At 32.9% G+C, this 27,375-nt stretch overlaps 1 protein-coding gene across 1 annotated transcript; it reads right to left on the reverse strand.

Annotated features, from left to right (window-relative positions):
- Positions 1–20,476: 20,476 nt before the first annotated feature.
- Positions 20,477–25,125, reverse strand: LOC18032286 (receptor-like protein EIX1). The gene is made up of 4 exons (XM_024187069.1): positions 25,031–25,125; positions 24,861–24,920; positions 22,780–22,997; positions 20,477–21,051 (listed from the first exon to the last, which is right to left on the reverse strand). The coding sequence occupies exons 1-4, from the start codon at positions 25,123–25,125 to the stop codon at positions 20,477–20,479; spliced, it is 948 nt and encodes a 315-aa protein (XP_024042837.1).
- Positions 25,126–27,375: the final 2,250 nt, after the last annotated feature.

Genomic DNA, 27,375 nt, shown 5'->3' on the forward strand with positions numbered 1-27,375 from the left:
TTTTGCTCAGAAGGAAGGTATTGATTATAATGAAGTATTTTCTCTAGTTGTAAAACATACTTCCATTCGTATCCTACTTGCCTTGATAGCTAAATATGAGTTAGAGTTGACTCAATTGGATGTCAAAACAGCATTCTTGCATGGAGATTTGGAGGAAGAAATTGATATGACTAAGCCTTGTGGTTTCAAAGTTGCTAGAAAGGAGAATCGTGTGTGCAGAATGATTAAATCTTTGTACGGATTGAAACTAATTTAAATTCTTCAAATGCATTGAGTTTGGAGTTGAACTACGGTTGGCTTGATCCTAAGTTTGGGTACGTAGGCAGTCACAGAGATGCAGCCACTTTATGGATGATGGTTTATTGGTAGTCGGCTTAGATTTAGACAAATCTTCGCCGAGGTGGAGAATTATTGAAAAGTCAAAGATTTTTGGTGAGTTGTTTATTCAAATTGGTTGAAAAAGAAAAGGTAAGCCACATGCATAATTGACAATTTGGAGGAAGTTGGCACCGCATGCATGTGTTTGTTAATTTTGAAGAATTTAGTTGCAGATTTAATTGACCATTTGACAAAGGGTTTGGTGCAATAGTACAACCATTTTGGCTATAAATAGAGATGCATTCTTCACTTGGAAATCATCCCTAAACTTTGTTAAACTTATAAGTTTCTAAGCTTTTGAAAGAAGTGAGATAAGTGTGTCTAGGGAATTTATCTTTCCTGCAGAGTGAGAGAATACTGGGTATATTTAAGTTTCTGGAAAGTGAGATTCGTTACTCAAATATTTGTGCTCTATTAATTATTAAATAAACAATTATTTTTTCTTACTTCCGTGGATATAGGTTTAGTTACCGAATTACGTTAAATAATTATGTTATTTATTTTTTTATAATTATTTAGTGCACTTGATTCCGTATTTCGCACACAACAGTATTTAGATACTTAGAAAGTGATGTTTGCGTTTTGTACCTTTACAATAAGGTATTTGCTAGTTCACAGGTCTAGGTTACAGACATGAAAACTTTAACGCGAGAGTCAAAACTTGAAAACTAACATAGGAGTTGAAAATTATTACGGAAAACTTGAAATCCAGTCTATAATGTAATCACATCCAAAAAGTAACTGGCACGTGCAAATATGCTTAATCTTTAGTTTGACGATATTATTGATGCGCCTTATCTTGAGGAAAAAGTTTAGATGTTTAAAGAAAATGAAAGAGTGTACCGATCATTACTCTATAAAGCAATTGAAATATGCCTTTTTTATTTTTTCAAGGCATTTCTAATAACCAACTCCCATTAATGGAGTTGTCAACTCAGAGCCTCAATTAGACTCCTTTCCAGGGTGGATAAACACAAAATGCTAGTAAGAAAAGAATTCGATGCTTCAAGTTTCGCTGGATTTGAACCAGGTACAATCAAGCAAATAAACAACGATATATTTACAAAAAAAGTATATATCTGTAAAAGATAAGATTGAAACATAACCCTTGAAGCTTGCTCCCACAGTGTAAGTCTTTGACATAACCATTTCCGGCATGTCAGTTATTTGTAGGGTTGCTAATCTCAGTTCTCATATACGCATGGTTCTGCACACACACTACTTTGTATTATTTCCCTGATGTTACGTATATTTAAGAGAATTCGATTATTTAATTCTCAAAATCACACGTGTTTTGATACAAACAATTTTGTTGATGAACCAACAAAAGTTTGAAACATTTTTTACTTTTGCTTTGCTGGTTGCCTCGTTGTAACCTGTAAAGTCTATTGGGCGGTTGGGTCGACCCGTGAAGGTTTGAATCCGAATCCGATTGTTTTGGGGTTTGCTGGGCTTTTGACTTTCTCATGGGAAGTGGGTATTTGCCTATTTGGACTTGAGTTTGACTGAACATTCTGATTGGCTGACTTTATTTTATTTGCAATAAAATTATGGGGTAATTGTAATTGCCAAATAATGGGTTGTTGGAGTTAAAGATATTCCGAAATTTATTTTTGCACAGAGATCTTTTTCTTTATCTTTTAATTTTTCCTTTGGTTCTCTTTATTTTTTGAGCGGTTAAGATTAGGTGTTTTTTTTTAAAAATTTTTTTACCTTATTATTTTTAAGCAAACTAGTTTTTGTCACTGAATTATGAAAACATTGAGGAAAAAAATTTCATCCTATTAATCTTTTTTAAAACCAGAGATATTTCATTCAATTAAATAATTAAATAACTAAACTTTAATTGCGCATATTTGATAGACGGTCTGATCTAATAGCTGGGCTAATCGTAACCAATAATCACTCAAAAAAAAAAAAAAGAGGATGACCATCCACACAGACATTTTTTAAAATTATTATTCTTCATATATTGTATTCTATAAAGAAAAAAACTGCTTATGTAGTTCATTCGTCAAGCACGTTTATTATAAAAGTTAAGGTCATACTTAAGCTTACACTAACATGTAAGTTGAATAAATTTCAAAAAATATTTCAAACTATCATTTTGTTTATATTATTTATCATAATAATTCATCCACCTCCTTTTTACTTGTAGCTTTCAAAATGATTCTTCTAATGTATTTGTTTGTCAATTATGATACACTCTATTTTCTCTTTTAACTAAAATTAAGGAGTTATATATAAATTAACACTTTAAAATCTTGGATTGAAAAATTTCTAGAAATCTCCTTTCACTATTTATATCATTACATCTTATCTTGAAAGAATATACTTTATGACTCATTACTCCTTAATGTTACATCACATAAGGAATCTACTTGTCACTTAATTATAGTTACCAATTTATAAGTGACAAGTGTGTGGAGTCACATGTGTTGAGTTGTAAAGTAGATTCCTTAAAGATAAGAATGTATGGTACCTATAAAAGGGACTCCCTAGTAGTGTGTTGGATCATCGAGACTTTAAGTCTTGAGTTGTAGTAAGAGTTCTTGGGTGAAATCTTGTATTCTCTTTTCTTGTAATAAAATCATCCTCTAAATCTTCTTAATCTTAAATTGGTATCAGAGCCAGTACTCCTAAAAGGAGTTTCCAAAAACCCTTCTATAATAAATTATGCTCTGTGGTCGTCGTTAGAACGGATATGCTACATTAGAAACATTATAGAAGACTATAAAGCATGTGTTATCAAAACTAGGTTATTTGGTCAAGAGATACATAGAAAATATTTCCTTATGAGGTGTGGCGCCCTGTTATTAGGTCAAGGAGAGCTATGTTGGTTTTGGGCTTATCACTAGTAAAAGAAGTCTACTGTGTATCCTCCTGGATATTAAGACCCGATGTTAGGGCGGTTGAGGACCATGGACAACTAAAATATAACCAAGTCTGCGGTACAAACCTCTAGTATAAAGGCTTCCTCTTCTTCTTCTCTAAATAATAATTCTGCTATTGTAAATTTCCATTTCGAAACCCAAGAAGAAATCAACCAAAAAGCTATCCAACCTCTTAGATTAGATCCTCCAAATCCTTACAAGTCCTATGATGTAAATACCTTAATTTCTTCCATAAAGTCTGTTGTTCCTTTCCATAAGCAAAAACTCAAGTCTGTGTATAAGTCTTCTGAAGTTGTAGTACAGTCTATTTCCTCTAGCTCTAAAGAAACCTATCTTCATATTCTCTCTCTACAAGATATCAAGAGATTATGACTGAAGGATACAATGGATTGCATTTAGGTGCAATCAATCTTGGGATCCAACCTTTATTCCTTGCAAGCAAAAATGTCACTTGCTTTCTTGCCATTCTTGATACAGGATGGCAAACTTTTGAAAAAGCTTTGATCTCAACAATTGAGGTAGGACTGAACGAAGGGCATGTAGTTGTCCATGTGGAACCAAATTTCACCCTAGATCTACACAAACTAACCCTTCCAGAAACCATGAAAGTTTTAGTCCAAATAAATGGACTAACCATGAAGCCAAATGAATTAGCTCTTGCAGTTCACTATACCATGACCTACAAAGTCCAAACCCACATGTTTTCCATGAGCCATAGTAACCTTCTTATCACCAGATTTACTGCTGGAGAACAGAGAATTATCCAACCCAAAACTTTCAAACAAAACCAACTAAGCTTTCCCCCACAATGGATAAATGAATGAGTAGAATAACAAGCCCTTGCAAGTCCATGAAGTACCAAAAGTAAACAGGCTAAAAGATGACAGAATATCAGTTTCCTTTCCTAAGGAAACTAGGCCAGTGTATCCATGTGAAAGATGCCAAACTGAAGGAAGGCATCCCATGTCTTGCTCACACATGCCACGAAGATACTGTTCAGCCAAATTTATTAGTGTAATCAATGTTCCAAAAACAGGAGAAGAATCTCTAAGGAGAGTATCTAATGATTATGCTGCAGTTAAATGGATATATATAGAAAATTTTCAATCTAAGATTTTAAAGTGCGGGAAAGTCTATATATATATATATATATAGTCCCCTTTTAATAATGGTTTCTTTAAGGGATAAATTAAAAGATAAAAATATATAAATTTTAATATACTATACGATAAATTAATGTGCATGATTAATATTTAATCTTAAAATAAATATTTAAATAATTAACTGGAATATCGAGCAAGGATAGAAAAAGTTGTACTTACAGCCTTCCAGTGGGGGTTGGAATGACCATGGTTATTCTCATTATCCATACTTCAACTAGAATAAAAAATTTGCCACCTTCAACTTGAAAAACTTGAATTGCGAGATCGATAAATTCCTGACCAATTGCGTCAAGAAGTAATTACCAAAGACACTGTCTAAATTGGAACACAATTTTCCCTCTAGTATTGGATTCTTGGTTATTTTATGTGAACCAACTACTCAAGGTAAGATGATGATTGAATCCTTGATGGATAGCAACTCAGGGAACTCCTTCAACATGGAAGCATCCATCTCGTTGTTGCTTCTTGGGGAAACCATCACTTTTGCTTGCTCTTCTAATGTGAAATTCACCAGCTTGAATTATGGGTTAATGTACTTCGTGTACATCTCAAGGATTTCATTGCCGCTCACGACCTCAGGTTTTGTGAAGTTCCAAACACCCCTCAAGTTAGGCTTTGCCATCTCAATTGAAATGGGGAGGTGGTGAACACAAAAAATAATGAGAAAACCTGATAGAAATAAAATAAAACTGGTATTGCTTTGCTTAAAAAGATTCATAACTTCAACACCATTCATTAGTCCTTTTATAAAATCTTGTTGCTTGTGCAATTGTCCTCCGTATAGTCTATCCAACTAATTTATGTGTGAGTGTTTACCCCGAAGTTGAAGTGGAAGCCCATTTGCCTCTTGATTTATAATGTGCACTGAAGTAGCTAAAATCATGTCCTTCTCTACAAGTCTTCGTTCAAGTCAATAGGCTTTTGAAAATATTAAATTTCTGATGGAATTTAGGTAGATTATGTGTTTTAATCATGTAACGGTGAGTGTATTTTGATGTCATGAGGTAAGTTTTAAAATCTGGACCAACAAAAGGGCTAGTACCAAAAAGACTAATGAATTAATTTTATAAACCTAACTCACTACTATGCTTCCCTGGTAACTTTGGAGTCTGTTTTTCTTTTTTCTTTTTTTTTAAGATTTAAATAGACTTGAATTAATTTGAATTCTGAATAGAGCTTAATGTCTGAATCTAGATGACATATTTGTTGTTTTGCTTGAATGTCTAATAATAAGTATCAATTGGTTGTTTTTTTCAACTTAAAAAGTTTGAAAATCAGTACTTTTACATTTTTGTTCCCTTAGAAATTTTAAATATTAAGTAAGTCTCAATAAACATGAGTAAGATAATATTTTTATCAGAGCATAAATCATACATAAGTGAATATAGTTCTAATGTTCTGAATTAGAACATGTTAATCAATTTTATTGTAATAATGTATTAAATGAAAAAACATTCCTAAAAATTGTAGAGATAAATAATGCTAATTTGAAGAAAATAAAAAGATAAAAAAAATAATAATATGCTACTCTATTATCATAAGTTATGGAGATGAATAATAATGCCAATTGATCAATTTTATTTAGTATGAATGAAAATAGATTAATTAAATAGGGATATTTTAGAGAACATCTTTAGACTTTTTAGATTAAAAAAAAAGTTAAAAAAAAAGTGCGTCTATTGAAACCTACTAAGTTTACTCACTAAACCTATTTACGAAATAAATCCATCCTCATATTTTTGAAATTTTTAATTTTTACTCGATAAACTCACCTAAATACCCAATATACCCTTACTAACCCCAATTTGTAAAATAAATAGTGTTTTTACTGATTGAACCCATTAAATTCATTTCTAAGCCCTTAATGAATGTTGCATGGAATTTTTTATGTAGTTATTCAAAATCCAAAAAATATATCTAGCAGCTTATCAATCACTAAACTCATACTCATGTTGGTGATGCCATGGTCAAGTTAGAAGATGACTCATTCACCTCAAAACCAAAATATCACCTTTCAAGTAAGCCAAATGATTGACGTCAAAGAAAAGAACCACCCACCCAATAATGCATAATTGGAAGACTGTTGAATTTATATATCTTATAGGAGTCGCATGCCAGTACTTCACACAAAATATTATAGAAGAGGTAACTAAAATATGCTCTCCTCTTTATATGAAATGTCTAAGAATATATAATGAATAATACTAGTAGGGCTATCACATAGAAGAATCTTTTTTCAAGAAAAGATACTAAAGTTGGGAGGCTATACATTACATATATATGAAAATATAACTAGAGTATTGTCTTCGCCAATTATGAAAACATAAGAACTAGATTATCAAATTGTGGATCTTGTTGATCCATCAGACGGTATTGATCAGTATTATTGGTTTGATTCTCATCCATATATTAATATATGTGATGTAACTCTTAGTCTAAGAGGAAGATTGTTGAAAAGTCAAGCTTCAAGCATGCAATTGTTGTGTAGTTGCATGAGACAGTTAGCATGCAAATTTCAAGCATGCAATTTTTGAGCTAGTGTGTAGACTTTGACTACAATTGCATGACAAAGTTATCACCAATTGCCAAAATTTTCCAATTTGGCAAATTGAAGCCAAATTGAAACTTGTGATAGGTGAGCAATGCTCCCTATGAATAGAAGGGTCATTCTTCATTTGTTAATCATCTAATTGAGAGAGTTGAGAGCAATTGCAAGTGAAGCAATTTGAGATATTTAAGAGAGCTTCCACTTGAGTATTCTAGTGAGGATTCAATTGGGTGTATTGGGGTTGTGGGTTTTGAGAGCTTTTCACACTTTTGTAAATTCCCATTTATTAATAAAATTATCTTCCAGTCTTTGCCCATGGACGTAGGCTTTAAGCCGAAACACGTAAATTATTTGTCCTATTTTCTTTGCATTTGTTTATTACCACATTTATATTTCTCCAGAAGTCGTAGTTATCAGAATATTAGTAATTCCTCAACCACACGATTCTGCAATAATTGGTATCAGAGCAGGAGGTTCGTGCTTGGGGTATACGACATTGTTCACAGATACGAAAATATGCACATATATGGTACCGTTGACGTATACGGTACTGTTCACGCATATAGTGGAGACGGCCATTTGTACTAGAGAGACAACCTTTTATAAGTAGTGTGTATTTATGCATGTCTAGGAAAGTTCTGTCAATAAGGCGATAAGAGTCTAAGGAGACTGGGTTTTAAGTGGGACCCTTGTGACCCCTCCATTCTGTTGGGAACTTTCTTGGTGCATTTATTCACGCGAAATTAACAACATAGAAGCTACTTCTCAAGTGTAAATAGTTGTTGAAGGTATTGGTCATTTGGATTAAGAAGAATGGCAAAGGCATCGTCGTCATCTTTATCAACGAGGACTACTGTGATTAATGCGAAGTTTGAAGTGGAGAAATTTGATGATACCAATAATTTTGGTATATGGCACTGTGAGGTATTAGATGTCTCATGTCAGCAAGAGTTGGATGTTGCTCTTGAAGAAAAACCTGACAATATGGATGACAAGAAGTAGATAAAGATCAATAAACAGGCATGTGGTACTGTTTGCTTATGTTTGGCTAAAGATAAGAAGTACTTAGTCATGAGGGAGATATCAGCAAAGAAATTGTGAGAGGCCCTGAAAGAAAAGTACATGAAGAAAAGCCTTGAAAATAGACTTTATATGAAGAAGAAACTCTATTGATTCACGTATGCACCTGGCATGCCGATGAATGATCTTGGGAACTCATTCAACAAAATATTAGCGGATTTGCTAATTTGGATGAGAAAGTTGAAGATGAAGATAAGGAATTGTTGCTGTTGAATTCCCTTCCTGATGAATATGATCATCTCACCACCACTTTGCTTCATGGGAATGACAGTGTCACATTTGATGCTGTATGCAGTGTGTTGTACAATTCTGATACCAAAAAGAAAGACAGAAAGGATCACAAAGATACAACTGGAGAAGCATTGACAATGAGAGGTCATTCACAAAGCCACAAACCTGGAAAAAGAAGTAAGTTTAAAAGGAGGTGAACAAAGATGAATGTGCTTTTTGTCGCGAGAAAAGGCATTGGAAAAAAGAATTGTTCTAAATTACAAAAGGGCAAGGCTACTTCTGTTGCATGTGTAGCAAAACATGATGAGGAGTCAGACTTTAGTTTAGTTGACATGACGTTGATATGTCACTCAAATTAATGGATTTTGGATTCGAGTTGTACTTATCATATGTGTTCTAACAAGGGCTAGTTTTCTAGCTTCAAGGAGTTAGACGGTGTAGTTGTTTTTATGGGCAATGACAATGCTTGTAAAACTATGGGTATAGGTACAATTCAATTAAAGAATCATGACGGCTCAATCCAAGTCTTAACAGACGTTTGCTACGTACCAAGCTTGAAGAAAAATCTCATCTCATTAGGAGTCCTAGAATCTAAAAGGCTCACAATCACTCTGAGAGATTGATTTTTAAAAGTAGTAGCATGGATTTTTAAAAGTAGTAGCTGGTGCACTGACATTGATAAAAGACACAAGAAGAAATAATTTGTATTATTTCTAAGGGAGTACAATTATTGGTTCACCATCAATAGTTTCTGGAAAAGATGCAGATTCAAAAGTAACCAAGTTGTGGCATATGCATTTGGGACATGCTGGTGAAAAAACATTGTAGACTTTGGTAAAACAAGGATTATTGAAAGGTACAAATTCTTACAAATTGGAATTTTATGAACATTGTGCTCTAGGCAAGCAGACAAGGGTAAAGTTTGGTTCAACAATTCATGATACGAAAGGGATTCTAGACTATGTACACAGTGACGTGTGCGGACCTACCAAAATAGCTTATTTGGGAGGTATGCACTATTTTGTTACTTTTGTTGTTCAAGAAAAGTATGGGTGTATTTGATGAAGAACAGAAATGAAGTTTTGGGCACATTTTTAAAATGGAATAAAATGGTCGAGACTCAGACTAGTCGAAAGGTCAAAAGACTTCACTCATACAATGGTAGTGAGTACAAGAATGATCCATTTCTACAAATCTGCTGAGATGAGGGCATTGTGTGACATTTCACTGTTCGAGATACACCACAGCAGAATGGGGTAGCAGCGTATGACCAGACTAGACTGGAGAAAATTCAATGTATGTTGTCCAATGCTGGATTGGGCAAAAAGTTTTGGACTGAGGCAGTTATATATGCGTGCCATCTGATCAATCGTTTGCCATCAGCTACAATTGAGGACAAAACACCTATGGAGATGTGGACTGGTAAACCTGCTACTAATTATGATTCTTTACATATTTTTGGTTCCACTGTCTATTATCATGTAAATGAATCTAAGTTAGACCCAAGAGTAAAGAAAGTATTGTTCATGGGTATAGCTGGTGGAGTAAAATGATACCATCTCTGTTGTCCTGTTACAAAAAAAGATTATTTTCAACAGAGATGTGACTTTTGATGAATCAACCATATCGAAACACAAAGATTCTCAAGAAAAAGACAAGACCAGTAGAACTTTGCAACCAGTAAAGTTTGAAAATGTTAAAGCTAATCCAACTGTTGTCGACGAGATGGATAATGATTCTCCATGGACCAAAGATGAAGAAGAGGTTCTGACCCATGAATCTTCAGAGCAACAAGATTCAATCGTATATAGAAAGCCACAAACAAAGATTTGTAAGCTTGCTCACTTTATTGATATGATGGCTTATGCACTTCCAATTATAAATGATGATGTTCCTTCCATTTATAGAGAAGCAATAAGTAGCCTTGAAAATGTTCAGTGGAAGCTAGCAATAGATGAAGAAATGCAATCTGTTTATAAAAATGAAACTTGGGAGTTAGTTACACTACCCAAGGAGAAAAAGGCAATTGGGTGCAAATGTGTATATGCTAAGAAGGAAGAATTTCTTTATAAGAATAAAATTCGATACAAGGCTAGATTGGTAGCGAAAGGTTACGCTCAGAAGGAAGGAATAGATTACAATAAGGTATTTTCTCTAGTTGTGAAACACTCATCTATTCAATTTTGCTAGCCATGGTTGCGTAATTTGATTTTGAGTTAAGTCAGCCTGATGTAAAAACTGCATTTTTACATGGTGATTTGGAAGAGGAAATATACATAAGTTAGCCAAATGGATTCAAAGTTGTTGGAAAAGAAACTTGGGTTTGAAAATTTGACAAAGTCGCTTTATGGGTTGAAACAATCTCTGAGGCAGTGATATAAGCAATTTGATGGTTTATGAGAGGGCAAAGGTATACAAGAAATAAATTTGATCATTGTGTGTATTTTCAAAAGTTATAAGAGGGTTCCTTCATATATTTGCTCTTGTATGTTGATGATATGCTAATAACATCCAAGAATAAAGATGAGATCGAGAAGTTGAAGACTCAACTCAATCAAGAGTTTGAGATGAAAATCTGGGTGAAGTTAAGAAGATTCTTGGCATGAAGATATGTAGAGATAGAGCTCGTGGCAGAGTCAACTTATCTCAGAAGCAATATTTGAAGAAGGTACTACAACAGTTTGGCATGACAGAGCAAACAAAACATGTGAGTACTCCGTTGGCTTCTCATTTTAAGCTATCTACATAACTATCTCTGTCGACAAATGCAGAACGATAATACATGGTACGAATTCCGTATTCAAAAGTACTGGGTAGCTTGATGTATACAATGGTGTGTACAAGGCCTGACATTTCACATGCAGTTGTTATAGTGAGCAGATATATGCATAATCCTGGTAAAGGACATTGGCAATCTGTGAAGTGGATTTTACGGTACATTCAGAAGATCGTGGATGTTGGTTTACTATTTGAGCGAGATGATACACTTAGTTAAGGTGTAATTGGCTACGTCGATTCTGATTATGCTAGTGATTTGGACAAACGACGATCAACCACCTAATATATATTTACTTTTGCTAAACGGCCAATTAGTTGGAAGTCTACACTATAGTCTATAGTTGCACTATCAATCACAAAGGTTGAGTACATGGCAATTACGGAGGCTATTAAAGAGGCAATTTGCTTACAAGGCTTGCTTGAAAACTTGGGATTGGTCTAGGAACATGTTAACGTGTATTGCGACAATCAAAGTTCTATCCACTTAGCAAAGAACCAAGTTTATCATGCATGCAAGAAGCACATCGATGTACGATTTCACTTTCTGCAGGAAATTATTGATGAGGGGAAGATTCTTTTACAAAAAATAAGACTGCAGAGAAGCCCACAGATATATTAACCAAGGTAGTGACGGCGATCAAGTTTGAGGATGGTCTAAACTTGATCAATATGTTACACGTTTGAAAGCAGTCAGAGAAGGCAGAGACTATAGGATGGTTCGTTGATAGTCGGCTCAAATTTAAAAATTTTCGCCAAGGTGGAGAATTATTGAAAAGTCAAGCTTCAAACATGCAATTGTTGAGCAGTTGCATGAGATAGCTAGCATGCAAATTTCAAGCATGCAATTGTTGAGATAATATGTAGACTTTGACTACAATTGCATGACAAAGTTGGCACTGATTGCCAAATTTTTCCAATTTGGCAAATTGAAGCCAAATTGAAACTTATGGTATGTGAGCAATGCTCCCTATAAATAGAAAGGTCATTCTTCATTTGTTAATAATCCAATTGAGAGATTTGAGATCAATTGCAAGTGAAGCAATTTGGGAGATTTAAGAGAGCTTCCACTTGAGTGTTCTAGTGAGGATTCAATTGAGTGTATTGGGGTTGTGGGTTTTGAGAGCTTTTCCCGCTTTTGTAAATTCCCATTTGTTAGTAAAATTATCTTCTAGTTTTTGCCCGTAGACGTAGGCTTTAAGCCAAACCACGTAAATTATTGTGTCCTATTTTCTTTGCATTTGTTTATTACCATCTTTATATTTCTCTAAAAATCGCAGTCATCAGAATATTAGTAATTGCTCAACCACACACTTCCGCAACAAAGGCTTGATGGAGGATCTTATTGCCATTTTGATTATGAAATTGATCAAGTTCTTACGAGATACCATTGGAAGAATATTATTGATAACGAAATGCATCTCGAAGATGATTACGGAAAAGTCTTCAAGGCAACAATTGGCTATCATTGATATGCTAATTAAGATATATAAATGTTCTTTTAATTTGTAATTGAAAAAAGATGGGTTCAAAGAGCAAAAAATCTTTTTTTTTTACTATATTTTAGTGCTTATGATTGTAATTTGATTTAAGAGTATTTTAGTCATTAAAATTTATTTTCAAAAGTGAGTTTAATGAGTTTGATGGGTTCAAATAGTCCCACAAAAAAAAAGGTTAATATCTTAATGATGTTGGCACTTATTTTTTTATTTGAAATCTAAATAGACCTAAATTGATCTGAATTCTGAATAGAGTTGAATGTCCAAATTTGAATAATATGTTTGTTCTTTTTGTTTGAATCTTTGAAAATGAGTATTCACTTGTTTTTTTAAGTTTAAAAACTAAAAACATGTACTTTTTCATTTGTATCCTTATTAGAAATTTGAATGTCAGATATATATAAACATAAGTACCCTAATATTATATGTAATTATATAAGTAAATCAACATTCAAGTGAATAAATAATGATTTTGAAATTATAATATATAATTTTTTTTAATAAAAATAGATTATATAATTACATAAAAAAGCTTAACAACAATACCTAACTACCGATAATGGGAGATTCAAGAACTTGATGAGAGAAGTAAAGTGAGGAGGGATTCCATGACGACAAGGAAAAAAAAAATAGATGAGATTATTAGTTGGTAAACGTGTATGGATGGGTTTTGGGATAGGTAGAAAAATAAATAATAAAGTAGGGACTTTTTTACATTAGAAATTAGTTGGCTAATTCAAATTTTCCCATTCAATGAAAAGATAAAAAAAATTGGTTTATTTTATTAAGTCAAAATTATCTGAAAAGTTTCATTAAGTTATAAAAAAACACCTCTAATGAACTTAATTAATTAAGTCAAGTCACTTTACGTCACTAATTAGTTTAGCATTAAGTCTGTTTGTTTTTAATTACCTGAAAATTGACATAATGTCTGTTTTTAATTAGTTAAGTATAAACTAGGGATATTTTTTAATTGATTTAATTAATTTTAATTAGTTAAGCATTAAGTTTGTTTATTTTTTCAACTTAATAAAAATTTTCAACCATTAAGTCATTAGGTTATTAAGCTAATTTTTTAGCTTTTTACTTAATCTAAAAAGTCTGAATAATATTATTAAATATATTCTCCAAAATAACACTATCTAATTAATTAATTTTCATCATTACCTAAATAAAATTTAATAATTAGCATTATTACCCATCTCTATATAACTTGTGATAATAGATAGTTGTAGATTATTATTATTTTATCTTTTTATTTGCTTCAAATTAGCATTATTTATTTCCATAATTTCTTATGAATAGTTTTCATATAAAAACATCATAAAATATAATAAAATTGATTAACATATATAATATAAAATATTTAAGATCTGTATTCAATTGAATATGATTTATGTTATGATAATATATTATCTCATTTATATTCTTTGAGATGTTTATTATTTGTTTAGAATTTATAATTTGTAAGGGCATAAATGTAAAAATATTAGTTTTCAGATTTTTTAAGTTAATGAAATAAACAACTTAATATTTATTTTTAGTGATTCAGACAAAAAAGACAAACATACCATTCAAATTTACACATTCAACTCTATTCAAAATTTAAACTAATTCAAGTTTATTCAAATTTCAGATAAAAAAACAAACATCACCTTAATGACTTAGCTGATTGCAATTAGATCAATTAAGTCAATAAATTGAAAAAATAAAAATATTAAACTTGTCTCTTTTCTTCCCATTAATTTTCGTTTTCAGATATACACTTTTTCATCTTTGAACTATTGTGTAATTAAACAGAAAACGTTGGATTGTGGCATTTGTTATGCAGCATATCGGAAGAGCAATATTTTCTAATTATAAACTTCATTTGTCTCGCCAAAATATTATTTTCCATATGCAATTATGTGGCCACATTACAAGAGAGAGCACGATAAAATTAACCGTAACTTACAATTGACCCAAAATTAGCTGACGTAACTGATGCGTGTGTTGGGCTACTAATATTGATTTGGTTTTTCCAAAAATATTAAATATGTTTTCTTGTTAATAATTTATTTGCAAAAATAAATACAGAAAGGACAATGTTTTCTTATTAATAGTTTCTTGTTCCTGATTGTTTTCCTCTTGAGAACGTAATCACAAATCAGGTCGAATTGATGGTGTTTGATATAGAATGTAAAGGTTCCTTGTACCTGTATATCTTAATTTTATGAATATGATATCTTCATTTTGAATCATCACAGTGGTCCCTGTTAAAGGATCTGAAGTTGATTTTGTGCCTGCCTTTTAAGGTTTATGCAGACAAGCACAAGGAAGAGTTAAAAATTCTTCAATATAAACGGAGTTTAATATTCTCTAACTATGTTTGTAAGGCTTCATGTCATCAGTATCAGACAAAGAAAAAAAAACAATTTTTCATATCTTTAAATTATTTATTTAAGCCTTTTTTTTATACCATCAAAATGTTGTGGGCTAGACTGGACCCATACCTATAATATAAATCAACCAATGAAAAAAACATAAGGAGGGGGATATAAATCAAAATCTCTGAAGAGAAGCAAAAAGCAAGGAATATACAAAAGGTCCAATCTAAAAAAGCAAATTAATGTTGAACGTAGGGAATCTCAGAGATCCAAATAAAGAGCATCCAAATGAAGGATGCCAGAAAAATCAGTTGGAAGGTCCTCAGAACCGAAAAATCGTTGACAAGTCTGGTAAGTACAGGTCTAGTTACCCATGAAGTCAGCAACAGATGTGGCCTCCTGAGACACATGCCCTTTTTGTTTTTGAATTATCCCGAAACACGTGGCTAATAACGATAGATGGAGCAAAAGACAATACCTGGATTGGCCGAGGAGATAAGCAAAATCCCATCGCACAGAGCCATGAGAAATAGCCTACGAAACAACAGTGGCCGAATCAGACTCCACCTCAAGCAGAAAAATTAAGCTGAGCAGCCAGATCCAAACCCTCCAAAACAATCATCACCTCAGCAAAAAGAATAGGCTGGTATTCCAAAAAGGAACCAAAAGTAGCTAACACCACTCCCCGATGATCACGTAGAACACCGCCAGCAACAGACATACTAGGATTGCCTCTAGAACAACCATCAACACTCAACTTGATCACACCGGGCAGTGAACTCAACCAGGAAATCAATTGAACTAACCTATGATGAGATGGAATATAATTCACAAATCTTCCCCAATCTGAGTATCTAAAACACCCCTCAACTGAGATGGCTTAAAACCAAAAGCAAAACTAGGAGCCTAAGGTTAGAAACCACCTGAAAAATGATAGCATCCACTTAAAGGCAAAAAAATCGAACCAAAAAGCATTTTGAGCCTCCCAGACATGACATGATGAAGCAGGGAGAAGGACTCATTGTGTCTTGAAGAATGGTTGCACCACCACCGATGAATAAACAAAGCACGTAGAGATAAAAAATGAAGGTATCAAAGACCAATCATCAAATAAAACTACCGTCAGATCTGCCGAACCACAGGGCAAATCCAAAAATAAGTGCCTGATAATCTCAACAGCCTGACCACAATGACATCGAAAGCCATGTAAAAACCCCTTAAGCACAAGGCATCATCCGTGACCAAAAAACTATGCAACAAGCACCATAACAAAAAAGAGACCCGTGAAAGAATATGTTGCGGCCATATAAAGGAAAAAGACCTCATTCTTGGTCCGAGACTCACGAACAAACTCCCAAGAGTCATCAGAGAAAAATCTCCATCCCCAGATAAGGTCCAGTGAAGCATGTCTGACCCAACACTAGAAATAAGGACCAATAAAATCTGCTCAATAACTGAAGAGGGTAGAATTGACAAAAGCTCCCCTTTATCCCAAACCATGAGAAACCAAAATGAGGACACATGAACCATAAAAGCTGTAGTGGGATTAAAGAAGAAAAGAGGCATAGAACCAAGCCAGCAATCATACTAAAAACTACTATCACCAGATCTAACGAGCCAACAAAGATAATGCTCAGCAACAAAACGAATAGAGTATAATCGTCTCAAAGGAGAGAAACAACATAGTGAAACTAAACCATACTTGGATGCTTAGCTCTATAATACTTGGACTTTATGAAGGAAGTCCAAAGAAAGTGCTGGTCCTGAAACTGCCACCATAGCTTCTGCTCGAAAGCATTAGCCAGATCAAAAAAATGAATGAACCCCCAGACCACCCTCAGCCACTGGGAAACATATAGATGGCCATCTTATTTAAGCTTTCTTTTATCTTAATTCCTTAAGTTAAGTCTTGGTCCAATGTTAATCAAGAGTGCAATGAGTAAACAAGTTAAGCTCATCAAGAGCTCTCTCTGTATTTGCTAATCAATGATTCCCTAATTCTTCAAAGATGGCAGATAAAAGACAGATTCAATGAGCTGCAATCAAAATTAAGAAATTGCTAGGAGGATAAAATATAGTAGAAGAGCATAGAGAGTAGAGGGCAATGGCGAAAAATTAGAATATAGATAATCCACTTGGGATATTTTGAAAATAAAGCAGGAACATGGTGGAGTCTTGTGCCCGATCCTGCCAAAATTCCATTTTGGGTTGGCAGGGAACCATAAAATTGCCATATTTTCATGTACTTGTATGTCTCTTAACTTTTAAAAGAGCATGTTTATAATGGATTAATGGGAATTTCCTTTTTAAATGCATGTTTTTCAGTTTTGAGTTATCATTATGCTTTTCTAAAGATCAATAGTACTTTCTTTTTCTCATTTATAGACAGAAACTTAGTATGACTTTATAGGTGAATATAATTGAATGAGGCTGCTGTCCTGTCTTACACCTACCCAAATTCAGTCTGATTTTCACAACGAGACTGAGTGTGGCTGCAACCCAATGCTGGAGTTTCGGCTTTTGACAGAGATGTGAGATTTTTTCCTAGCTATTATTTAAACCTGCAATATCTCCGTTATTTTTCGGTTAAGCATCTAGAGCTCCTCGAACTTAAATTTGTCTTTTCCAAGTGCCTTTGCTTTATTTTTTTCACCACATGCCTTATTGCATTTCTGTTATCTAGTTTGGTTCTGATCTAGATGCTGAAATCAGATGCTCTCCGTTGAAAATTAATAATAGAAATTCCCTACATGTTCTTATGGTGACATGCTTATGGATTTTGTGACTCAACTGGATGGACTTCTCTTTTGTAGTTTGTATGAAAATTTGTGATCCTGTCTAGTGTGTCGCGGTTTGAGTTTATACGTACTAATGCAAAAAGAAAACCTTTTTGCTTAGGCTGTCTCCTGGTTCTCAGCTTGGAGTACAATCTTAAATCACTAGTATTATATATATATATATATATATATATATATATATAAGGGCAAATATTTATCGACCACCCGTTTTTTCAGGTTTTTTTTAAAATACACAAATCTTTCTTCTTTTTTTTTTTTACAGTACTCCACCTGAAGTGAACATTCTCTTCACTCATCCACTTATGTCATAACGTAGTTAATAGATTTAACAGAATATTAATTAAATGACCTTTTAGCCCCTAAATGTAAAATTACTGTTTTGTCTTAAATAAATGCCAAAAATATAAAAATAGCATTTAAAATTTCCCAAGTTCAATACGGCACTATAGAAACCCTGCGAAACTTCTATTCCCATCCATGAGCATTGAATAGAACAAGCAAAATAATTTTTTTTAGAAGAAACCAGGGATATCAATTAATAAAAGGATTTAAATTTAACCAAAAATTTCTAATGTTAAAAAATAAAACCTTAATAGGCAAAAGAAAAGAAAAGAAGGAACACAATCCCATCAAGAAAAATGAACTAGACAGACATTGCAACTAATCTTTGGTTTTTCCTCGATTAACTCCTTCCTCAGCCCCTACACTTTCCCAGAATCATCAACCTTGTAAAACTGCAACACAACCAACATCACTTTCTTCTTTTTCTGCTTGATCTTCTTGGGCTTGATGTATGTCTTCTTCTTTCTCTTCTTGGCCTCGCCACGAAACTGAAGCACTAGGTGCAATGTCGACTATTTTTGGTTGTTGTAGTCGGCCAAGGTTCATAAGGTATTAAAATTTAATTTTTCTATTTCTTTTAGGAGATGTGATTAGGGTTTTCATATTTGGGATTTATTTGATCTTTGTATAGGGTGATTAATAGATTTTATTCTTTTTTTCGGTTGACCTTTTTTGGTCTCCCAATCGCAATGTCGTTTTTCAATTTTTCTAATTTTGATTGCATTAAACGATGTCGTTTTTTCTATTCATGTGAAATGACAATTTACCTTTATGATGTCAGCAAAGTTCTAGCTACGTTTCGACGAAAGTGGAAGAATGAAGAGAATATTAACTTCAAGTGGAGCGCTACAAAAAAAAATTGTATTTTTGAAAAAGCTCGAAAAAAAACAAGTGGTCAGTGAATGATTGCTCTAAATATAATTTGCAGAAGCATCCAAAAAACTTTCTTCACCAGTTGAGTAGATTAAAAAATAGCAGTAGCTGTGGCAAGTATAGGAGCTTAATATGCAATAGCAATCCAATCCAAGGGCTTCATAGACTTTCCTTTGAGATGTACAATTAGTCCTTTCCTTTTCAATAAATCAGTAACTAACTGTCTTTTTAATAAATGTACTTGATACCATACTAATGTTTGTAATGTATTCAGTTAAAAAGTCATGTATTTTTGTGGTGTAAAGATCATAATATTATCTTTTTCAGATATGATGGTACCAAATTTAGCTGCCCTGGATTACATATACCTTTTTATTTTTCTTATGCGACTTCAAGAAGTGATTGATGTGGCTGCAAGCCTATATTGCAGAGAAGGATAATTTCATACATCATTTCCAACAATTAATTAAGACATTAATACTTAATTAATAACTTATAATTAATTAATTAGAATGAAAAATTCATCAGTGCTTTGAAATACAATCAGAACATCTTAAGAGTTAAGATTTATGGAGTGTTTGATATATTCAGCTTGGTGTTTGATGAAATGTCTGAATGGAGAAGTAAACAACGACAGGAGACTTGTAATTCAAAATTTTGCAGCTTATCAATTCGGAGGTAATCAAATTGCGGATTAAATGACATATGAGAAGTAATGTACAATGTAATGACATATGAGAGATAATTTAGCCATAAATTATAAACAATCCACGGAAGTTTAAAATTAGGATTTTTAGGCTAGAGATTGCATCCAGCAAAATCACTTTCTGACCAAAGGATAAACAATGGCCCCGGGGCCCTGACTAAAGCAAAGAAAGAAGTGTCTAACCCCAGCCTTATAGCAAAAGCACCAAATACTGACCATGACTATCTCTAACAACCCCGCCTTAGGTTCTCTATAGATGCAGCTTAATTAGTTTAATTTTTCGATAGTCGTGTATTTTAACTTTATGCTTATATTAAAAAAAAAAAAACTGAGAAATGATTTTTATTTGCCAAATAAAAGTTAAATTTATTCACCTAAAAATTAAAAAAAATGCTACCATTGATCAATAGCTAAGCAGAATTTGACATTCTTTATTGCTTTAAATATGGTGGATAAATAATATAACTAAACTCTAACCAGAGCATATAAAGGCATAGATCCATGAAGGTTTAGAAAGAACCACATACAAGTTTCTTTAAGCATACGCTCAATAATACAATGTGCATCATATGAGAGCACTACTTAATTTTTAGAAAGATTCCGAATATCAAATGAGCACTCCAAATAATAAGGACATAATGTGAGCCATCCCAGAGCGACCGGCCAAAAAAATGGTGAACGAAAAAAAAAAAGATGACAATTAGTTAGAGGAACAAATTCTTGTAAGAGGAAGGAGTAAAATTTAAGGATGAAGAAATTAAAAGCATGTGAGCCTATTATCAAGACAGAAACACACTTGACATTGAGGAGTATTACCGTTTAATCAATTCCTGAACTTTGTTTGCAGTTTGGCAGCATTCACAGCTCCTACTATATAGAGCCAATCTCTCATATTAGTCAAGAAGTTGAAGTAACCATATCTCCACGACCTACTCAGCATTAACATTCCGCAGAGCCCCCAGAATCCAACAAAGAAACCAAGAGTCAAGCTCACATAAAATCCGAGAGTTATAAACTGATCATCCTCATCTTCTGGAGTGTTTGCATCATCGTCTCTGCCTGGACATGGAGTTGATTCTTCGTTCGGACACTGATTTGGAAGTGGAAGGCTGCAAAGTTCAAGATTTCTAGCATACACTGAAGCATTGAAGCTTTGGAGCTGAGTGCCTAACGAGATTTTTCCTGACAAGTTGTTGTACGACAAGTCCAAAACTCTTAGCTGCGAGCAATTCTTTAAAGATGAAGGCAATTCTCCAGTTAACCTATTGTTGTTTAAACTTAGTGTTCGGATATTATGTAGGAAGCCTATCGAGTCTGGAATTTTTCCGGAGAAGCTATTGTTTGCCAAATTAAGAATGAATAGGCTGTCAAAGTTCAACCAACAGTCGGGAAGCTCAGCTGATAATAAGTGTTAGAGTGCAATTTATGCACTAGTTTTGCATTGTTTACTTCCTTTAATATCGATGTTTTGCACTTAATAATAGTGATTTACTTGTGTTTTATTTTTGTAGGTGCAATTCTATTGATTGGTGCTAAAATTGAGCTACAAGATTATGTTTGAGGATGATTGTTTTCTTGGAGAAATTATGAGCTTCAGAAGAACTTTGTTGATAAGGCGTGGGCGCGTGCTGTCAACTATGGACCTGCAGTTTTTAGTTTAACGTGTTTTGTCTTTTTGATTATTTTTGTAATTACGAATTTAATATTTAGATAATATTTTAGATATTAGAATTTTATTTAAAAAAGAACTCTAGAGGAGAAGAGAGGAAAGAGAATTTAAGAGAGGAATCTATTGTCAAAGGGGGAGATTTTTGAAAAGAGAGAAACCCTAGATCTAAATTTTTCTCTTCTCTCTATGAAGAACTAAACCTATTATTCTGGTTGAAGGTTAATGAAGCTTTGATTCATCACTACTGTGAGATCTTTCTTATGCTTTAATTGTTTTATTACTTTTTGGGTATTTGTTTATTCTCTGAATTATTGTCATGATTATATTTGTTAATTAGATAATTGGCCACTATTTAATTTTTAACTTAATCTATTGTCAATTAAAAGATTCATTGTATGGAAATTTTAATGTTTGTGACAAATAGCATAGCAGTGCGTTGTGTTATGAGAATAAACAATCTAATTTAAATGAACCATCGTATGCGTTTGTTGATTAAGATTTAAGTCTCTCTGATTTTTCAGGTTGTTAATTGATTAAATCCTATGATCGTATTTAGGGTTGTCTATTGATTAGGGAAATAACCAACGGTCGTACCTTGGTTATTGACTAGTTAAGGAGAGATTGGCTATTAGAGGGTCTCAATAGCTATAACCGGTCTATTCATAAGTAGTAATGATTTATATTTGAATCAATGATCAGTAGTCGAATCAAGCTGAGTTAATTCCTTCAACCAGAGCTTTTCCCAATTTAAATTACAATTTGAATTTGCATTCTTGTTATTTTAATTTGATTTTTATTATTGTCAACAATTCCCCCCATTTTGCATTTTACATTTTAAAATGATTTAAATAATTACTGATCTTTGTGGACACAACTCTACTCAATTACTATACACAATTTATTTAGAGTAGGTATTTATTTTTGTTGGCTTCGACAACCATCAATATGTTACTTGAGAGATCAAAAATATTCCATGTGTTTTCAATAATAGAACACAAGAAAGTAATTGACCATGAGAACTTATTTTTAGAGAGATTCAAGAACGTAGAATTTGACAGAAGCGGTGGAATTGGGCCCCTAAAGTGGATTGAACTGATATCTACAACAATATCATCGGACCTTAAAAAAGACAAATCAGGAAGTTTACCTTTGATATGGTTGTTAGAGAGATTTAAAAAGAAGAGTTCAACGGACATATCCCAAAACCAATCAGGGACAGTATCCGAGATTCTAGTATTAGAGATATCAAGTAAAATAAGTTGACTTTGAGTTCGAAGCCATTTTGGAAAATGAGCTCCCATCTTGCAAGAGGCAAGACTTAACCATTTCAGTTGAAAAGGAGGAACCCAATCATGGCTCAATTTCAAAGTCAAAGGGTTATTGGCCAAGTACAACATCTTTAAGTTGGACATATTGGAAAAAAAAAGTTTCAGAGATAACACCTGTGAATGAATTACCATCAAGTGACAGAGTCTCAAGCTTGAACAAGTGATTGATGCTTTTGTTTATAGTTCCATTTAAACTGTTTTCTCCGAGATACAATTCTTTCAAGGATGAAAATCCTCCAAGATCAGGTATTGGCCCTGTGATGTCATTGTCATATAAACACAGCCCTTCCAGTGAATTCACCGTGCATCCACTGGATAGATTTTGAATCAACTCCGAGAGTTGTCCACTGAGTTTATTGTCAAGCAAGTATAATTCATTTAAGCTACACATGTTTCCGAAGAATTTTGGAATCCCACTGATGAGCATATAATACATACATATTTTACCATTAATTAAATAATTGTTAGTTATATTTATTTGTTATTTTTAATTAATTGAATTATTTTATTGAATAGGGAATTAATTGGAGATTATGGATAAAAAGAACATAAAAGAGTTCAATTTGTAAGCATTAAAGATTAATTGATTTTTGGAAGAAATCAGACATACATGCATGTGGAAATCAAGCCAAGAAACCGAATTCAACAAATTCATTTACCCATGCACATGCGGACAAAGAAGATAAATGGATGGAAAGCAACTTAAAGGGGCCCACACTTGGCTTTTACAATTGGAAAAAGGAATCCTAGTGCAAGCCTAATTGGTGAGCACGTGAGCAAGAGTAAAGAAAATTAAAAGGCCAAGCCTTTTGGCTTAAGGAAATAACAAGGTCGGTGGGACCCATTTAAAGAGTAATATAAAAGCAAGCTTTTGGCTGCCAGAAGAGAGTAGCCGCCAGTGGAGGAGAATTCGGCTTTGGAAGAGAGCAATCCGCAGCAGCAATATTTCGGCTTCCCATGGCTGATTTTATTTCTTTTGTTACTCTCAATTCAAGTATGTCTAACTAATTTTCTTACACTGAGGTTAAAGATGAAACCCTATTCAATAAAATAATTATCTTTTTATTTAATTAATTCCCTATATATGTTCTTTGATGATTATGGTTTTTATTTCACATGATTAATTGAATGTTAATAAAATCTTTTCATCAATTCTGTCATGCATTATTGATTGTTAGGATTAATATTCGATTAATTCTATGCTTGGATCTATAAAATTTATACATGATTATCTTTGATTTTATGTCTTTCATTAAATTGTTTACATGGAGTGCTTAGGAAACTTTGACTCTTTGTTATTCAATATGTTTACATGAGATTCTTAGATGTCATATTATTAAGCAGAAAAAGAACCTACATTAGATTTAATTACTTGGGCTTAATTGTTATATCCATGAGATGACATAGATTGATTTCGAGTTGTCACTCTAAAATTGGGGATTAATTAATAATTAGATAATTACTAGTTGAATAGTGATGGATTCTGAAACCTTGGTAATTCTTATCTTATTGAATTCTCCTTTATTTTAATTGCTTCCTTAGTTCAATTGGTTTAATTTTCTTAAAAACTCAATTTGGTCAACTAGGTTAGAATTAATATTAATTTTAGATTTAAATTAGACTTTTTAATTTATAACAATCCCTGTGGGATCGACCTCGTTACCACTATTCTATTTCTAGACTCGTGCGCTTGCGAGTATATTAAAATTTTCACAACACCCACCTTCAAGTTCATTAGAAGAGAGAGCCAGAAATCAAAGAGAAACCATGTGTTGAAAAGCCTCTGGAATTGGACCTTGTAATGAGTTAGAGGCAAGGTTCAGATGAAGAATGTTCCTACTAAGATTGAGAAGCCAAGGGTACACTGAAGAATAAGGGAGATTGTTGTCAAAGAGATCAAGAGTCTCAATAGACGAACTCAAATTGAAGTGCCAAATAAACGAAGGATTGATAGGTGGAAGAGCACACGAGCTAGGACTTGTGATTTTAGGTAATGGAGCTTGGCAATTACTTGAAACCAATCACTAGATTTAGTAAGATTAACGCAACTCAGGTCAAGGTATCTTAAAGAAGAAAGATGAGAAAGCCACTCTAGGCTTCCCACACTAAATAAATTAGAGTTTTCTGGGTTAAGATACTCCAATCCTGAAAGCTTCCGATATGTTTGAGGGATTTTTAATGAACGTGTACAACAAGATAGATTTAGGTACCTCAATTTACTGAGGGAACCGATGAACTCAGGAACTGGGCTTCCACCGAAGTCAATGTTACTAAGGTCCAAATGTCCTAAATCATGCAATTTAAGCAAAGCAGGACTAATTGTACCTTTTAGGAACTTCCTCCGAGCAAATTCATAATCGGATGTTCGAAGATTAAGCACCTTGACATGGCCAGTTGTGTTGCTACAGCGGACTCCTCTCCATTTACAGCAATCTCTTTTGCCATCTTCTCTTCCCCAGGAAGACAGAATGCCATATTCATCCACCAGGCTCTGTCTAAAAGTGAGAAGCGCTTCTCTCTCCAACGCACCTTATTATTATTTTGTTAGAATCAGCAACCCTGGGCTCCAATTGAAACAATATCATAGACAAGAAAACTATATGTTGAAGTAGAAGGAACAATTTGGATGACATTGTAATTTTCATTAGCTTTGAGAATCTATTGTTATATTGAAAATCCTGGAATCCATTCCAATTTATACTACCGTGTATCGCCTGCATCAATTATTGAAGCCAAGAAAAGTCTTCAGTCTGAGCATTGATTATGTGTTAGGATATGACAATTTGAGAGATGATTAAAGCCAAGAAAAGTCGCCGGCGAATCCCAAACACACAACGGTGCAATTATGGATGAAGAAAGTCATACAATCAACATGCTTTTAAATCTTGCCGTGGAAAAATGGTAAACAAACAAAATGACTACTGTTTGGTGAGGAAAAAAAGGAGGAAAAAAAATGGAGAGTGGGGGATTACTTTTATCTCATCCTTAATTTCCGAGAGTGGAGGAGAGCAAATAGGAAAATGGTGCAACAAATCAGGGAGGACTCCTCCATGATTGAGATCGTTTTGTGGGGGATTCCATCTTCTGATCACAAAGATATTGTGGGGAAAACTTAAACCTTTATAAGAGATCCCTAGGGGAATGAATATGAGGTTCAACTTTCTTTCTCAAATTTGATTTTTCTATTACATTTACTTAAGGTTATTTATTCATAAAAACTAGAAATTGCATATTTTATTTTTCCAGTAAACAAATCACTTACAGAAACAAAGTAAAACTAGTGTTCGTTCAGTGTTTTTATTTTCAATTAATTAAGTGAATAAATCGGTATTAGTTTATCTTGTTTCTGCAAGCATTTTGTTAAATTTATGTGTCTCGATGTTCCAAAAAATCAAGTTACTTATTAATTAAAATATAAACAGAAAATATAAGAAAATTAAAAGTAGCTATACTTTAATAAATTCACTTCGTCAATTCTATTCACTAGTCGTTTTATAGGATCGTGTTGCGTGTACACTTGTACACTGTATAGTTTAATTAAATGACCTATCAAAGAATGCAAAAATAATTTATGAGTGTGTTTATACGCCGGTGTTGAAGCGGAAGCCAATTTCCTCTCGTGTTTTATAATTTGCATTGAAGTAGCTAAATCATGTCCTTCCCAACAAATCATCGTTCAGGTTAATAGACTTTTGGAAAAATAAATTTGTAGCTAGTCTTTTTAAATTATCGTTAAATCAATTTCACTTTTGTAAAAATAGACCTTTTTTTTTTCTAGAATTGTATAAAATAAGCTTCACACTTAGGCTCAATTTGAGATTGCCGAATGCGGTTTATAAAATCACATGATTACTGCTGAGGCCAAGCAGTGGCGGTGCCAGAAATTAATTTTAGTAGGGGCTAAGTTTAAATAGAAACTTAATTTAAGAAAACGATTAACAAATAACTTATAGTAAAATAAAAATTTATTAAATATTTAATGTAATACACTTATAATTGTTTTCGACGTAGTTTCATATGTTAAAAATATTGAAGAATAACCTCATTATTAAGACTATAAAAAATTATTCTTTTTCTATATATATAACAAGTCTGTCATTTAACCATTAATCTCCCATCTAATTTTGCAGATGATTTTTCACAAAATTTATAGTTGAAACTACCCTTTCTACTGTAGTTGTGGCAACGGGTAAAATCACTGTTAATGTCACTAATAAATAAATAAATAAATAAAGATAATTTATCCTTCTTAGTCTCACCCATAGCATTATTATTTTATTATTTATAATAATCAGTAAAGTTAAAATTAAGGAGCCACAATAGCATTGTCAATAACCATTTTAGCACCTTTGCCACTTTATCAACCCTCGAAGCATTGCCACAATAAGTAAAGCTAAGAATATTATTCAATTCAAAAAGGCATAAACCAATACAAAAATTAGAATATTAAATCATGAAGTAGTAAAGGTTCTTAATAATTAGAATAATTTAATCAATCCTAATAATTAATATAAAAAGCTGCAAAGGTATTTTTTTGGCAAAGGATTGATGACGGGTTGGGGATTTGAATTTGTTTTGTTTTTTTTTTCCTTTTTTTTTTCAAAACTTGTATAAAAGCATTGGTATCTTAGTTATTTTAAAAATTTACTAGGAACTTTCTTGTAAATCTATTAAAAAATAAAATAATTTTTTTTTTCAAAATCAAGCAGGGGCTGAAGCCCCTGC

This window comes from Citrus clementina, unplaced genomic scaffold (assembly GCF_000493195.1).
Source record: "Citrus clementina cultivar Clemenules unplaced genomic scaffold, Citrus_clementina_v1.0 scaffold_9, whole genome shotgun sequence".
Classification (NCBI taxonomy): Eukaryota; Viridiplantae; Streptophyta; class Magnoliopsida; order Sapindales; family Rutaceae; genus Citrus; species Citrus x clementina.

What these genes read in the sequence shown, in the direction of transcription:
- LOC18032286 (XM_024187069.1), bottom strand. Translation starts at nt 25,125, where the DNA reads ATGGCATTCTGTCTTCCTGGGGAAGAGAAGATGGCAAAAGAGATTGCT. An exon ending in ACACAACTGGCCATGTCAAG is followed by an intron (nt 24,921 to 25,030) that starts GTGCTTAATCTT and finishes TTTGGACCTTAG; the next exon opens with TAACATTGACTTCGGTGGAA. An exon ending in GGTTCCCTCAGTAAATTGAG is followed by an intron (nt 22,998 to 24,860) that starts GTACCTAAATCT and finishes CAATAAACTCAG; the next exon opens with TGGACAACTCTCGGAGTTGA.